The 15,403-nt window shown below is 41.1% G+C and overlaps 1 protein-coding gene across 1 annotated transcript in view; it reads left to right on the top strand.

Moving 5' to 3' along the window:
- The window catches only part of CDS1 (CDP-diacylglycerol synthase 1), a 194,843-nt gene that overhangs the window by 43,656 nt on the left and 135,784 nt on the right, over positions 1–15,403 (top strand). Inside the window, exon 5 of the mRNA XM_029599378.1 lies at positions 2,403–2,542. Within this exon, the coding sequence (XP_029455238.1) occupies positions 2,403–2,542 (140 nt within the window). The remainder of the gene's footprint in view (positions 1–2,402; positions 2,543–15,403) is intronic.

Here is a 15,403-nt window from a genome sequence, read left to right as displayed (position 1 = left end):
GTCTCTCCCTTTCATGGATGGCAGTCTCAGGCTGCCTGTCTGCCTTGCTGCAGTTCCTGTAGGACTGAAGACATTTTAAGATGGCACAGAGCAGGCTGGCTTGCCAACTCTGGAAATGCATCTCCTACCTGGATTGTCCTCGGTGTGCGCTGTCATTCTATTGTATCTGTTGGAAACCCGGTCAATCTAGGGCTCAGGGACCCCAGGGGCTGCTTTCTCCTCCATTGTTGGGAGAAAAGTACCACGCTCAACAGTTCCAAAGAGAGACATAGTTTATTAGCAGTAAAAAGCTTTGTATATAAAGGAGAAGTGGCCAGGCTAGGACAAGTTCTGAGCTCTTACAAGTTCTATCCTCTGACAAGACATACATCAAATTTATAGGGTTCAGAACAATAATGGCATATTGCCAAGCATACAGGTCATGTAGTTTCTCTGTAACTTTCAGGTGAACAAACCACATACTAGGCAGGAGTCGAGATTTGTGATGTGCCTGCTCAACCGCAGGACTAAAGGTCCTATTTTCAGATAAGAGCAGAGCCCACAGCGGGGCCTGTAGGCACTGGGACTTTCCATGCTGTGCAGAGGCAGAAAGGTCATCTGCCCATAGGCATTGTGATGGGCTAATCTATGACGTCACGGACGCTTCTATAGTTTCTGACTGTTTCGGTACTTCAAACCATATGGGCTTTTCCCTGGTTCAACATCTGCATCCTATTTCTGATAATATATGTATTTCTATTTTCATAGAAGCTATAGCTAATTTAGAAGATACAGGCAAGCTACAAATGTCAGCTGACTCCTATCTATATTTTCTGAGCTGCCAGAGGCAGTGTTTTATATTTTCTTGACTACTGGATTTAACCCTTAGCAGAGTTCAGCACTATATTGCTAGGCCAGAAAGATGACATAGACCTTTGATTCTTTTCAACATATCCCACTTGTTGGAAGTGGGGGCAGCCCTGCAGAGAGCAGGGCATGCTACTTACTGATGCAAAGTAGGGCCAGGCTGGCACTACTTTAAGGCAATGCTGCTTAGATAACATCTCTGGCTCTGAGCAACTGAGTCCATGTTATATGTTGAACCAAATGTTTTGGGTGTCGCATTCCGGCAAGCATGCTGAGGTTGCTGACTTTTATCCTAGACCTTATTCTCTGATTTAGACTGGATTTTTGCATTTGACAATGATTTTTCTTTGTTGCATTTTTTTTTTAAGAATAGACTTTTGTACAACTGCCAATAAAATAAAAATTTAGAAGACAGGATAGTCAGTGGGCTCCAGTGAATCATATTTCATAGGTTAGTTTTTGCACCCTTTTAATTGGCATATGTGGATCAGATCTCATTTGCTGAGAATCTTTCTTTCTATTGTGGCATAATGTATTGGGATATCTATCTGTAGATGTAATTTACTGTGGAGTTGAGATGCTTGCCCCACTGAAAACTCTAGTTCCCTTGATTCTCGTCTTCAGTTGAAAGTAGGAGGCACAATTAATGTCACAGTTAAAAGTTCATGAGAGAAATAGTTGTTGATTTTTTATTGTAACTTGCCAGGAGCAAGTTCTTTGGATCTGCAAGATATAAATATTTGTAAATAATATAATAAGAAATCTTATTTGTGTTTTTGGTTTCAAGATATGTTATTACTATATTTCCTAGTTGACCTGTTCGAGTAAGGTAGATAATGCAGTGTCATTTAAAAAAAAAATAAAATTGAAGTGTCCTCCAAAGAATGTTTTTCCAGGCATGTTGCTCAGCATTTTTCCTTTCTTTCAAATCTCATTATTTTTCTCCCCCTTATCAAAAACAAAATATTGCCAGCTTACACAGCTGACTAGGCTTCAATCATTTTCTGGGATGTATACTTCACTCATTTTAATTTGCTTCTCTTAGTCCATCAAATGATCCTTTTTTTCTTCCTGTCCCTATTTCAAATTGGCAACAAGTTGTGCAGCAGTATTCAGATTTGTAGAAATAGGACAGGTATCACAATATGAATACTTCTGTTTTGGCCCCCTGAACTAGACTGAGACTACCAGCTCCTTTCACTCAGATCATTTTAGCTGGAGTTTGAAGGCAATGGCCTAGAAATGAAAGGCTCTGTAAAGTTGTGACGATAACCTTGAAGCATCATCCTCTCATTAGCATGAGAAAATGTATCCATGTCCCTAAAAAAATGTAAACAAAAATCTTTATTTCACTTTTTACAATGCAAATACTGTCATACTTTTTAAATTAAAGAATAAAGGATTAAAATATTTGTACTTACCTGAATTACAATAGAAGCAAAAATACAACTTTCAAATACCATCAGTGAAAGTATGATTAATTAAACTCATATCAAATTTGATTTACAACCCTGGAAAATTAATTATAAATGACTGTGATGTTAATTGTTTTGTAGGTACTTTTTGCTGTGTGTAAACTACTTTTTCTATGGAGAGACAGTAGCAGATTACATTGTCACCTCCGTGCAAAGAGAAGAGCCACTCCAATTCCTTATTCGCTACCATCGATTTATATCTTTTGCACTGTACTTGACAGGTAAGCATTGCACTCAATAATGAGGAAATTGTTTTTTGAGTATGTAAACCTAATTATTCTCTGAGCGCAAGCAGGATGGTAGTCCTTACACATGGGTGATATCATCAGATGGAACCCAGTATGGAAAGACTGTCTGTTTTTAGAACTTTGACTGACCCTATCCATGGCATGTCATTATATCACATGTCTATGTGGAATCCCTTCAGTCTCTCCTTTTCCTCAGAGCCCATTGATCAAGGTTTGAGTCTCTTCTTTTCTTTTCACTGAAGCTTTGTGTGTTTTTGGACATTTTATCTTTATCTCAGGCTGTCCACTGTGGGGTCTCATGGACTCATCTCTTATAGTTCCCTAAGTAAGGTTTCTTGGCAGTTTAAGTTTCTGTTCATGGTCGTTCCCTGTGGTGGTGGGACCGTCTGTGTCTGCCGTGCCGTTGACCTGCCACTGCATTGAGTTCAATTTTGCTTCCCTTTGTTTTGCTCTGTCATGTCTAGCAGGTTTCAGCTGTGCCCTCAATGTGGCAGGACCATATCTATCACGGATCCCCATGATAGATATGTCCTGTGCTTGAGGGCATCATGTGATGTCTGTGGGTGCTGCTGGTGAGTGAAAATGACCTCAAAAGGGCAACAGTTTCAGTTGGATTTTATGGAACATCTGTTCAAACACTGGAAGACTGATCCATCAGCATTGGAGGCATCAACATTGAAAGACCCCCAAAGCTTGAACCAAATAGCAGGAGGGTTATTGGCATTTTGGGGCGGGGGGAGGGGGGACATCAGTTCCTACGATGTTGGTGATGGTAGGGAACTTGGAGACAGACCATTGTCCGACTCCTCCCGCTCAAAGAAGTCTTTAGGGTTTGCCTCTTTGTCATTGGCATTGAGGAAGTCCCATGCTGAACATCAAGGGAAGCTAAAGAAGCATCAGCATTAGTCTCCATCGATGCCTGATGGTGGGAGCAGGGATGGCCTGGTGCTTGGCGAGGAACATCCCCCTCCCACCCAAAGTGGGTTCCCATGGCAAGGAGAGCTCATCCTCTGGACTTGCCAGAGGCCTGCTAAAGTCTCCAGCAGTCCTGGTGTCTGTCACTGATCCACCTCTTGGTTCTGAAGAGGATGTGGTCACCCCTCCTGCATCCCAAGCAGTGTTAGCATCAATGATTTTTGAGGAGGACCTAGAGAAAAGGATTCAGCAGGCAGTGGAAAAGGTGCTGTAGGGCCCTAGTGCTTGGGGTATCCTTGGGCCACTGCTAGACTCCCTTCAGGAGTTCGCCGATGCTACATTGATGCTGACACCAGAACTGATGCCTGTTCTATCGATGATGCTTGGGAGGGCATCAGGTTTGATGGCTGCCAGCCCTTTACTGATCGGCGGCTCTTCGGGAGAGGAAACTTCCCCAAGACAGTGGAGACCTTCAGGGTCCAAGCCCAAACATCCAGTTCCATCAGTCTGAGACCCACTGGTTGAGGGCAGAGTGTTGAGAGTCCTCTCCCATGGACCACAGGGAATCAGGCTCTCAGTATTCATGGGAATATGGCTACAACTCTGCAGATGTCTCTGAAGAGGAAATTCTGTAGGTCTCCTTCTGTAGGTCTCCTTCTGTAGGTCTGTGTAGGTCTCTGTAGGTCTCCTTCTGTAGGTCTCCTTCACCCGATAGAAGGAAGTCCCCGTCTGAGGACCTCTCCTTCTCTGGATAACAGAAGGCAATGTCAGAGACCATTCTATTTACATTGCAGATGGAGGAAGAGTCAAGAAACAAGGTGCTGGGCATCCTTTAGATATAGATTATTAAATAGCCATACTTAGGAAAAGTTTGTTTACTGTTTATAAAGACCTCATAAAATTTCGGGTGATTAAAGATTACTTATTTGTGATTCTCTTAATATTTGACTGACATCACTAAAAGTAAACTGTATATCCATTGGACAAAGGCAGTAATCTGCAAAACAAACACTTGGAGCGACATAGTGAAGAAATCGGGGTCTACAGAGCAATTAGGACAATGAAATTAAGATATGTGTTAACTTTGTTCACTAAATATATGAGAAGCACAGGAAAGCATTTCTTAAAAATTATTTTTTAATATAAAAAGAAGAAAACATTTTCCATTCAGAATCTAAAAAGATAAGACATATATATAAAAATATTTTAGTTCAAAGTATTCCAGGATCACAAGTCCCATGATTAAAAAATATCACGGGTATACAATTCACTTTTAGTGATGCCAGTTAAATATTGAGAGACTCACAAATAAGAGATCTTTAATCACCTGAAATTTTATGAGGTCTTTATAAACAGTAAACAAAATTTTACTTACGTATGGCTATTTAATAATCTATAACTTAAGGTTACCATATTTCACTCAGTTATATAATTTTGTATGGACATCTTCTAGTTCATGGAACCCCTAAGAAGATTTTGGCAGTTCTTAAGATCCTTCAGAAGTGGCTGATGAGGATGGGGGAGAACCCCCTCAAAGTGGCTTCAGTAAATAGAAAGGCTGATGTGGCCTATCTCATCCAGATGGCTCCAGATTTGACAAGTGACGGCTGCCACATTAATCTGTGGTCATCGAATCTACTCTCAAAAAGGTCAAGAGGTCTAGAACCCATTCCTCGGTACCCCAAGGGAGGGATTCTAGAGTTATTGATTCTATTAAGAGAGAGGTGTTCCAAGGTTCTATGCTTATGTCCCATAGAGTAGCCTATCAGCTCTCCATGGGCCATTATATGCGGAACATTCTGAAGCAAGTAGAGGGGGTGGGCGAGTAGCTTCCTCAAAAGCAGCAGGACACCATCCAGTCAATGATGGACAGAGGGCTAGAGTGTGCAAAACATATGGTCTATTCAACTTACAATGTTTTTGAAACAGACTTGGTGTCTGTCCTAGGGATCAGGGTGCATAGACTCGTTAGAATTGCAGGAAATACTTGCTGACATGCTGTGTCCGGGAGAGAATCTCTTCATAGATAGGGACAAGGATATGGTGACACAGATCCAAGATCATTTTGCAATGCTCCAGTAGCTCTCCACTGCCACTCCAGACCCAGCTGGCTCCTTTGGGATGGTACCTAAGGTCAGGGCAAAGTAGGCACTTCTGTCTGAGGAGGCATTATCCTCTGCCCCCTGGGTCCCTTGTGCAGCAGGTCCCTCATGCCCTTACAAGGCAGCAGAGGGCACATAAACCCCATATGGCAACCTAGTCGACTCCTGGGACGGGGTTTTGACTGTAACACAGAAAGCATAGCCAGGATCCTAATACTTATGCCAGAAGACATTCTGGTTGGGAGAAGGCTGCGGGTTTATGCAAACTGGTGGCCCGGTATAACCTTGGACATATTGGGCTTCAGCATCATCAAAAGAGGGTATACATTTAAACCTGCTGTGTCTTTCACCAAATCTGCCTCCAGACCCATCTTGGGGTCATTTGCCACTTCAGGAGCTGCTTGATGGCCAAAGCGGTTGAGCCTGTTTCACCAAGGCAAAGAGGGCCTTGAATAAGTTCATCAAGAGAGAAAAGTTCAAGATTATTTCCCTGGACACCTTAATTCCCTTCCTTCAAAGAGGGGAATAGCTCTGCTCTCTTGGACGGTAACTTTTAAACAGGCGAGCGGGTGCACATTTGCTGGCTTGTGCCCATGGACACAGTTATTTTATAGCATACGAGCGCATATGTGTGCATGTTATAAATTAGGGGTCTGCATTCGTTTTCGCCGTATTGGCGATCTGCAACGTATATTGCACTATTTGTAGTATTCGTGGGGAAGCGAAATGTATCGCGATTCCCCACGAATACACGAATCTTCGCCGAATTATACGGCCACCTAAATAAAGATTTAAACAAACCCCCCCATCCTTCTGAACCCCCCCAAGACTTACCAAAACTCCCTGGTGGTCCAGCGGGAGGTCCGGGAGCCATCCCCTGCACTCTCACACCCTCTGTGCTGGTTTCATCATGGCGCCGATAGCCTTTGTCACAGGGGCTACCGGTGCCATTGGTCAGCCCCCTGTCACATGGTCATCGGCGCCATCCTGTGCTCCTACCATGTGACAGGGGCTGACCAATGGCACCGGTAGCCCCTGTGACATAGTATGGGCAAAGGCTATCGGCGCCATTTTGAGTACTGGCATCGGGCGGCCGGAGTGCAGGAGGTCGCTCCGGGACCCCCGTTGGACCCCCAGGGACTTTTGGCCAGCTTGGGGGGGCCTCCTGACCCCCACAAGACTTGCCAAAAGTCCAGCGGGGGTCCGGGAGCGACCTCCTGCATGCCGGCCGTCCGATGCAGGGCAAAGCCTATCTGCGCCATTTTGAGTACTGGCATCGGACGGCCGGCGTGCAGGAGGTCGCTCCGGGACCCCCATTGGACCCCCAGGGACTTTTGGCCAGCTTGGTGGGTCCTCCTGACCCCCACAAGACTTGCCAAAAGTCCAGCGGGGGTCCGGGAGCGACCTCCTGCACGCCGGCTGTCCGATGCCAGTACTCAAAATGGCGCCGATCGCCTTTGCCCGGCATCGGACGGCCGACATGCAGGAGGTCGCTCCCGGACCCCCGCTGGACTTTTGGCAAGTCTTGTGGGGGTCAGGAGGCCCCCCCAAGCTGGCCAAAAGTCCCTGGGGGTCCCGGAGCGACCTCCTGCACTCCGGCCGTCCGATGCCAGTACTCAAAATGGTGCCGATAGCCTTTGCCCATACTATGTCACAGGGGCTATCGTCCCTGTGACATAGTATGGGCCCCTGTCACATGGTAGGAGCACAAGATGGCGCCGATGACCATGTGACGGGCTGACCAATGGCACTCAAAATGGCACCGATCGCCTTTGCCCTCACTATGGTCTGTGCACCCAGGGCCTTTGGTCTTTTTGGGAAAAGTTGCATCAGATCAACTTCTTGGAGCTTCAGGCAATTCAGTATCCTATGTGGGCATTCAGAGATAGGCTTTCCAACAAAATTATCCATGTCCAAAAAATCAATCAAGTGATGATGTATTACATCAACAAGCAGGGAGATATGGGCTTGTAATTTTTGTGTCAGGAGGCTGTCCAGCTGTAGGGCTTGAATGTCTCTCAGGGGATGGTTCTCAGAGACACTTATCTGGCCGGTGTGGAACAAATGCTGGTGGACAGATCAAAAGACCTCTTGAGGTGAAATGTTTTTCAGCTATGTCAGATCTGTCACTAACTCAATGGGTCGATCAACCCAGAGTTGGTCATATTGACTTAATATTTTCTTCAGAGTTTATCAAGGTCCCTAAAACTACTGTTCATGTAACTCCTTTAGTCTGGACTGATCATTCTCTGATTTTTGTTTTCATTTGATTGCATTTTGCCTCAAAATCCTCCTTGAAGTAATAAAAAAAACTTCTTGGCCAGACCACCTCCACTGTCAGATTTATCAAATTTTGAGCATTTTTGTTCCTTTCCCTCTAACATAAGAACATAAGATATGCCATACTGGATCAGACCAAGACTCCATCAAGCCCGGATTCCTGTCTCCAGCAGTAGCCAATTCAAGTCACAAGTACCTGGCAAGTACCCAAACATTAAATAGATCCCATGCTACTAATGCCAGCAACAAGCAGTGGCTATTCCCTGTTGATAAATAGCAGTTTATGGACTTCTTCTCCAGTAATTTATCCAAACCTTTTTTAAAACCAGCTATATTAACTGCCTTAACCACATCCTTTGCAACAAATTCCAGAGCTTAATTGTGTGTTGAGTGAAAAATAATTTTCTCCAATTTGCTTTAAATGTGCTACTTGCTTACTTCATGGAGTGCCCCCTAGCTCTTATCTGAAAGAGTACATTTTCATATTTACCTGTTCAATTCCTTTCATGATTTTGAAGACCTCTATCATATCCCCCCTCAGCCATCTCTTCTCCAAGTTGAACAGCCTTACCTCTTTATCCTTTCCTCATAGGGGAGCTGTTTCATGCTCCTTATTTTGGTTGCCCTTCTATGTACATTCTCCAGTACAACTATATCTTTTATGAGATGCGGCGACCATAATTTGACATGGTATTCAAAGTGCAGTCTAACCATGGAGCAGTATAGAGGCATTATGACATCATTCGTTTTATTTTCTATCCCTTCCTAATAATTCCTAACATTGTTTGCTTTTTTGACCTCCACAGCACATGGAGCCAGCGATTTCAATGTAATATTATCAACTCTGATGCTCAGATGTTTTTCCTGGGTGGAAACTCCTAATATGAAACCTAACATCGTTTAATTACAGCATGGGTTATTTTTTCCCTATATGCATCACCTTGCACTTCCCCACATTATACTTCATCTGCCATATGGATGCCCAATCTTCTAGTCTTGCAAGGTCCTCATGCAATTTATCACAATCTGCTTGTTACTTAACTACTTTAAATAATTTTGTGTCATCTGCAAATTTGATCACCTCACTTGTCATACCCCTTTCCAGATCATTTATAAATATATTAAAAACACCGGTCCAAGTACAGATACCTGAGGCATTCCACTGTTTACCTTTTTCCACTGTGAAAACAGATGATTTAATCATACTCTCTATTTCCTGACTTTGAACCAGTTTGCAATCCACTAAAAGGTCATCGTCTCCTATCCCACGACTTTTTAGTTTTCTTAGAAGCCACTCACGAGAGACTTTGTCACATACCTTCTGGAAATCCAGATACATAGCTTCTACTGGTTCACCTTTATCCATATGTTTGTTCACCCCATCAAAATAAATGTAGCAGATTTGTGAGACAAGACTTCCCTTGTGTAAATCTATGCTGGCTATGCGCCATTAAAACATATCTATCTATATGTTCTATGATTTTATTCTTTAGAATAGTTTTCAAGATTTTTTCCGGCACTGAAGTCAGGCTCACCGATATAGTTTCCTAGATCACCTGTGGATCCCTTTTTATATATTGGATTTACATTGGTCACCTTCCAGTCTTTATGTACAATATTTTTACTTATTATAGGTCTGAAATTTCATTTTTTAGTTCTTTCAGAACGCTGGGATGTATACCATCTGGTCCAGGTGATCTTGCTAATCTTCAGTTTGTCATTCTGGCCTACTACATCTTCCAGGTTTACTGTGATTGGGGTCAGTTCATCTGAATCATCACCCATGAAAACTCTCCAGAATAGGTATCTCCCTAAGATCCAACTTGGTAAACACTGAAGCAAAGAATTAATTTAGTCTCTCCACAATGGCCTTATCTTCTCTAAGTGCCCTTTTAACCTTTTGATTATCTAACAGTCCAGCAGACTTTGTCCTAGGCTTCCTGATTCGGATATTTAAAAATGCTTTTATGATTTTTTTGTCAAGATGGCCAACTTCTTTTCAAATTCTTTTTTAGACTGACTTATTATCAATGTTTTACATTAAACGTGCCAGTACTTATACTTTTTGTATTTTCTTCAGATGGATTCTTCTTCCAATTTTCACCTCAACTTTTAATCATACCGGCAGTCGTTTGGCCTTCCTGTCACCTTTTTTATTGCGTACAATACATCTGGACTGCGCTTCTAAGATGGTGTTTTTTTTAACAATGTCCACGCCTGTTGTACATTCTTAACCTTTCTAGCTGCACCTTTCATTTTTTTTGTAATTATTTTTCTCATTTTATCAAAGTATCCCTTTTGAAAGTTTAGTGCTAGAGCCGTGAATTACTTATTGGCCTTCTTCCAGTCAATTCAAATTTGATCATGTTATGATCACTATTGCCAAGCGGTCCCACCACTATTACCTCTCTCACCAAATCCTGTGCTCCACTAAGAATTAGATCTAAAATAGCTCCCTCTCTTGTCTGTTCTGGAACCAATTGCTCCATAAAGCTGTCATTTATTATATCCAGGAACTTTATCTCTCTAGCATGTTCTGATGTATTATTTACCCAGTCAATATTGGGGTAATTGAAATCTCCCATTATTACTGCACTACCGATTTCATTAGCTTCCCTAATTTCTCTTAGCATTTCATCATCTATATCATCATTTTGGCCAGGTGGCCAATTGTTCAAAGTTTAATATCACCATCTCCCAATAAATTAGTATTATATAATGAAACACCCCAAATTAATGTGAAGAAATTGCAACTTTCTTTAAAGAAAAAAAATTTGGAAAACTAACTCAAAAAATCAGTCTTCTAATAGACACTGGAAGATCTTGGTCCTCTTTTGAAACAGTGAGCACTACTGAATAGAGATGTGCATTCGTTTATCACAAATTAGGCAATTTCAATGAAATTTCCTAATTCGTCGTGGTTCGGGGGACACGAACCACAAAATGGTTTTTACAGGGGCCGACCAATGGCACCGGTAGCCCCTGTGACATCGTAAGGGCAAAGGGCCATCGGTGCCATTTTGATTTGTAGCAGGCCCGACAGCCCGGAGGAAGAGATCGCTCATGGGACCCCGCTGGACCACCAGGGCTTTTAGTAAGTCTTGGGGAGGGATCGGGATGGTGGGGGGAGGGGGGGTTCCGATTCGGATTTTTTTTTTAATTCGTTTTTCCGGTTTCGGGTTCCAGCTTCGTTTTTTGCCGAAAAACGATCCATGGGAAAACGAGTTTTCCCACGAAGCGCCCGAACTGAAACCCGACACGAGCCAGAAAAACGAAGCTCATCTCTACTACTGAAATTGTTTCCGTCCTCAATAAACTTAAACCTGCAAATCAGCCTTGGGACCCGATATCCCTTAAGTACTTTAAACAATGCCCAGAGGACATTGTTCCAACAATCACCAAAATAGTAAACCTTTCCCTGACTGAAGGATCAGTTCCAAGTCCATTAAAATGTGCTATTATCAAACCTATTTTAAAACAAGTTAAAAATGATGCCTCTGACTTTAATAACCTTAGACCCATTTCAAATCTCCCTTTCCTTGCAAAAATTCTTGAACAATCTGTTCAAAAACAACTATCTGAATACTTGGAAAGCCACAACATCCTATATTCATCACAATTTGGTTTTAAGAAAATTATAGCATTGAATCTTTGCTTTTAGCTTTATCTGATACTGTACTCAGAGGTTTTGATAATGGCGATTCCTTTATACTTGTTCTCTTATACTTAGCTGCTTTCGATACAGTTGATTTTCAAGTTTTACTTCAAAGACTGTCTGAAATTGGTATTCAAGGAAGTGTGCTGGAGTGGTTTACCTTATTCTTATCTGAGAGATCTTATCAAGTTCAATTAAATGAATGTTTATCTAATAAAATGACTATTGAGTCAGGGGTCCCTCAAGGGTTGGCATTATCCGCAACCCTTTTAATATTTATCTTTTACCACTTTGCAAATTATCAGGATTAGGTATAATTCATTATATCTATGCTGACGAAGTACAGCTTTTAATTCCTATTAATAACACCCTGGAGGACACCCTCAAAGAAATCGAAATTTATTTAACTTCAATCAGGCAACTTTTATTCCATATGAAATTGATTTTAAATAATCAAAAAACAGAACTCATTATGTTGAGTAGAAAATCCCAATTAAGTAAATCCTTCTGTTTTAATACTGATTTCATGTTGATCGCATCCTGAAGTTCGCGATCTTGGAATTTTAATTGATTCTGATTTTAGATTAGAAAGTGATATAAAATGGAAAATGAGGGACAGATATTTTAAATTGCAGATTATAAAACGTCTTAAACCTCTGTTAGATTTTAATGATTTTAGAACTGTTTTACAATTTTTAGTCTTTTCCACGATTGATTATTGTAACGCTTTACTTTTTGGGTTGCCTGCTACCCACCTAAGACCACTACAACTTCTGCAGAATGCAGCTGCGAGACTTTTATGTGGAGGCAAAACATTTGACCATATTACTCCTACTCTGATTTGCACTGGTTACCCTTAAAGCAAAGAACTGAATACAAAACAGTGTGTTCTTTTCAAATCCATAAATTATAAACAAACTGGTTACATGCATCATTACATCTTCATACTCCTCAAATGAACCTTCGCTTAGCAAATAAAGGACTTTTGACAATACCATCAATCAGAACAGCACATTTGTCTGAACTGAGAGAACGAGCTATCTCAGTAGGGGTCCAAAATTATGGAACTCTTTACCAGATGAATTAAGGTTACAAAAGGACATCAAATATTTTTTAAAAAAGCTGAAAACATTACTATTTAGAAACTCATATGAAATATTGGCAGAGAATTGATCGCCTTATTTGATGAGTCCCTTGCTAGCCTATTCTTCCCTTTTTAATCTGATTGTTTTATTTTGTTTTACTTTTTACTTATCATATTTGTATTATTGATTGTAATGTATTTTCTCTATTTTACTGAATATAATGTATTGTGTTTTATTTTTTATTGAGTAATTTTTATCTTTGTACATCTTATCTAGTTATGATTTATTGTACACAGTCTAGATTGACGGTATATAAAATAAATAAATAAATAGTATACTGCTGTTGCTATACTCTTCTCCAACATACATGGGATTTCTACCCATAAAGATTCTGTTGTGCATTTAGTTTCTTGCAGGATCCTTATTCTGTTAGACTCTATGCCATCTCACACATAAAGAGCCACTCCCCCCCACCACACACACACACCAGTTGCTCCTCCCTATCATTGTGATATAATTTGTACCCTGGTATGGCACTATCCCATTGGTTCTCATCCTTCTACCATGTCTCTGAGATGAGCCTTGTGCCATCAAATTCAAAAATAAGTTAAAGACCTGGCTTTTCAAACAAGCTTACCCAGATTAGATCCCCTGCGTCTCAACTCCCCCTGCTGCATCAGTACGTTACCTTGAACTTATTTGTTGTTATGTTACATTGTTTAACTTATTATCTATTTATTCTGACCTCTTGTTTGCCATTTTCCGGCTACCTTTCTCTCCTGTTCCTTTCAGTTCCATCCCCTTTCCCTGTCTGATTTACTTTCTACCTTCAGTTTGGATGTAAACCGGTATGATGTAACCACTAATCCCGGTATAGAAAAGAATTAAATAAATAAATAAATGCATCTCATCATTCACTGCTATACTATCTTAATTCTCCATTCTTACTACTTAGACTTTTGGCATTGGTATGCAGATATTTCAGTGTGTTTTTTGTTTGTATTAACAGCCTGCTTTTCAGTTGACAAGGATAATTTTGAATCTTTTAGCTCAGGTGGACTACTTTTGCTTTTATTGGAACCTCTCTTTTGGGATGCCCTAACTCTCTGCTTCATTAGAATTCTTTGAAAATACCTCCATCCGAACCATGCACTGCCTGGCGACTGTCTGCTTTCCCCTTTGTTCTAATTTAAAAGGTGCTCTATCTCTTTGTTAAAGGTTAGCGCCAGCAGCCTGGTGTTACCCTAGAATAATTCTTTGTAACAAGCTTTTGACCAGGTTTCTTCCCCTTTTTATCACTCCCCCAGTTCCAATGGCAGTTCCTCCTGGTTTCATTCTGGTCTCAGTGATTAGTCGTCAAATCCATCAGTTGGAAAGAAAATGGCATAAATGCAAAACGCAGACTTCTTAATATAAATTGAAGTCTCATCTCTTTTTATTTAGCTGAAATTAAGAAAGCCAAAAGAGATTATTTTAGTAAATCCTTAAACAAGGTGGAGAATAGACCTCATTTACTATTCAAATTAGTTTATCAATTTTCTGGCTCTATGTCTCAGCCTTCTTAGCCCATGCTCTTCTGCTTTATCGGCAGATGGCTTTGCCTTAGCTTTTAAGGATAAAATCAATACTATTCAATCAAGTTTAGGTCCAGATCCTAATCACAGTTTCTTCCACTATCTTGGATTCTTCTAGTTCCTCCGAAAATTCTCAACCTCCCTCATGTGGACATTACTTTTTTTTGGGGGGGGGGGCAGTGGCCCCTTTAAGGTGATGGTGGCCACCATTATGATAAAGGGCCTCTAGATGCGTTCTTTTGTCCTACAGTGTTTGGCTGCGAAACAAAAGAATACTCAAATACTATGAAGCGACTACCTCTCCTGAATTAAACACAAACCAAGGAGACAGGAGATTCAACTCACTTACCAAATCTAGACAACAAATATCAATAAACTTGTTATCCAACAATTGAATTCCCAACAAATGACAATATCATAAAGCTTGTTGCTCTAGTGTTGTAATCTGCAGCCTCTCACCACGCAATGGGTCGCAGGCTGTTATCAGCTTACAGAGCTTAATATAATATAATCATTTATTGTCATTTGTCCACCCACCAAATACCTTTATTCACTGACCAATCCTATAGACCTATTATAAATTGCTGCAAATATGAACTATAACTGAACAGAAACGTTCTTTGAGAATCAAGTTCATCACAAATAAGAATACTTAGCCATAAATTTTTCATCGAGCAGCTGCATTGCTTTGCTGTTCAATTTATACATCCCAACATGTTTCGACTGAACTATCAGTCTTCTTCAGGGGAATTGTGATATCTCGACTCAGGCCAACATATTCATATCCCGGACCGAATTTGCAGGTCTCTCTAAAGATTCAAAAATGGCGCCTCAGCGTCCTAGCTGGTGGCGCCTCAGCTAGGACGCTGAGGCGCCGAATTTGCAGGTCTCTCTAAAGATTCAAAAATGGCGCCTCAGCGTCCTAGCTGGTGGCGCCTCAGCTAGGACACTGAGGCGCCATTTTTGAATCTTTAGAGAGACCTGCAAATTCGGTCCGGGATATGAATATGTTGGCCTGAGTCGAGATATCACAATTCCCCTGAAGAAGACTGATAGTTCAGTCGAAACATGTTGGGATGTATAAATTGAACAGCAAAGCAATGCAGCTGCTCGATGAAAAATTTATGGCTAAGTATTCTTATTTGTGATGAACTTGATTCTCAAAGAACGTTTCTGTTCAGTTATAGTTCATATTTGCAGCAATTTATAATAGGTCTATAGGA

This window comes from Rhinatrema bivittatum, chromosome 1 (genome assembly GCF_901001135.1).
Source record: "Rhinatrema bivittatum chromosome 1, aRhiBiv1.1, whole genome shotgun sequence".
In the NCBI taxonomy this organism is placed as follows: Eukaryota; Metazoa; Chordata; class Amphibia; order Gymnophiona; family Rhinatrematidae; genus Rhinatrema; species Rhinatrema bivittatum.
Note: the sequence above shows the minus strand (reverse complement) of the source record. Positions and strands in the feature narration are given on the sequence as shown.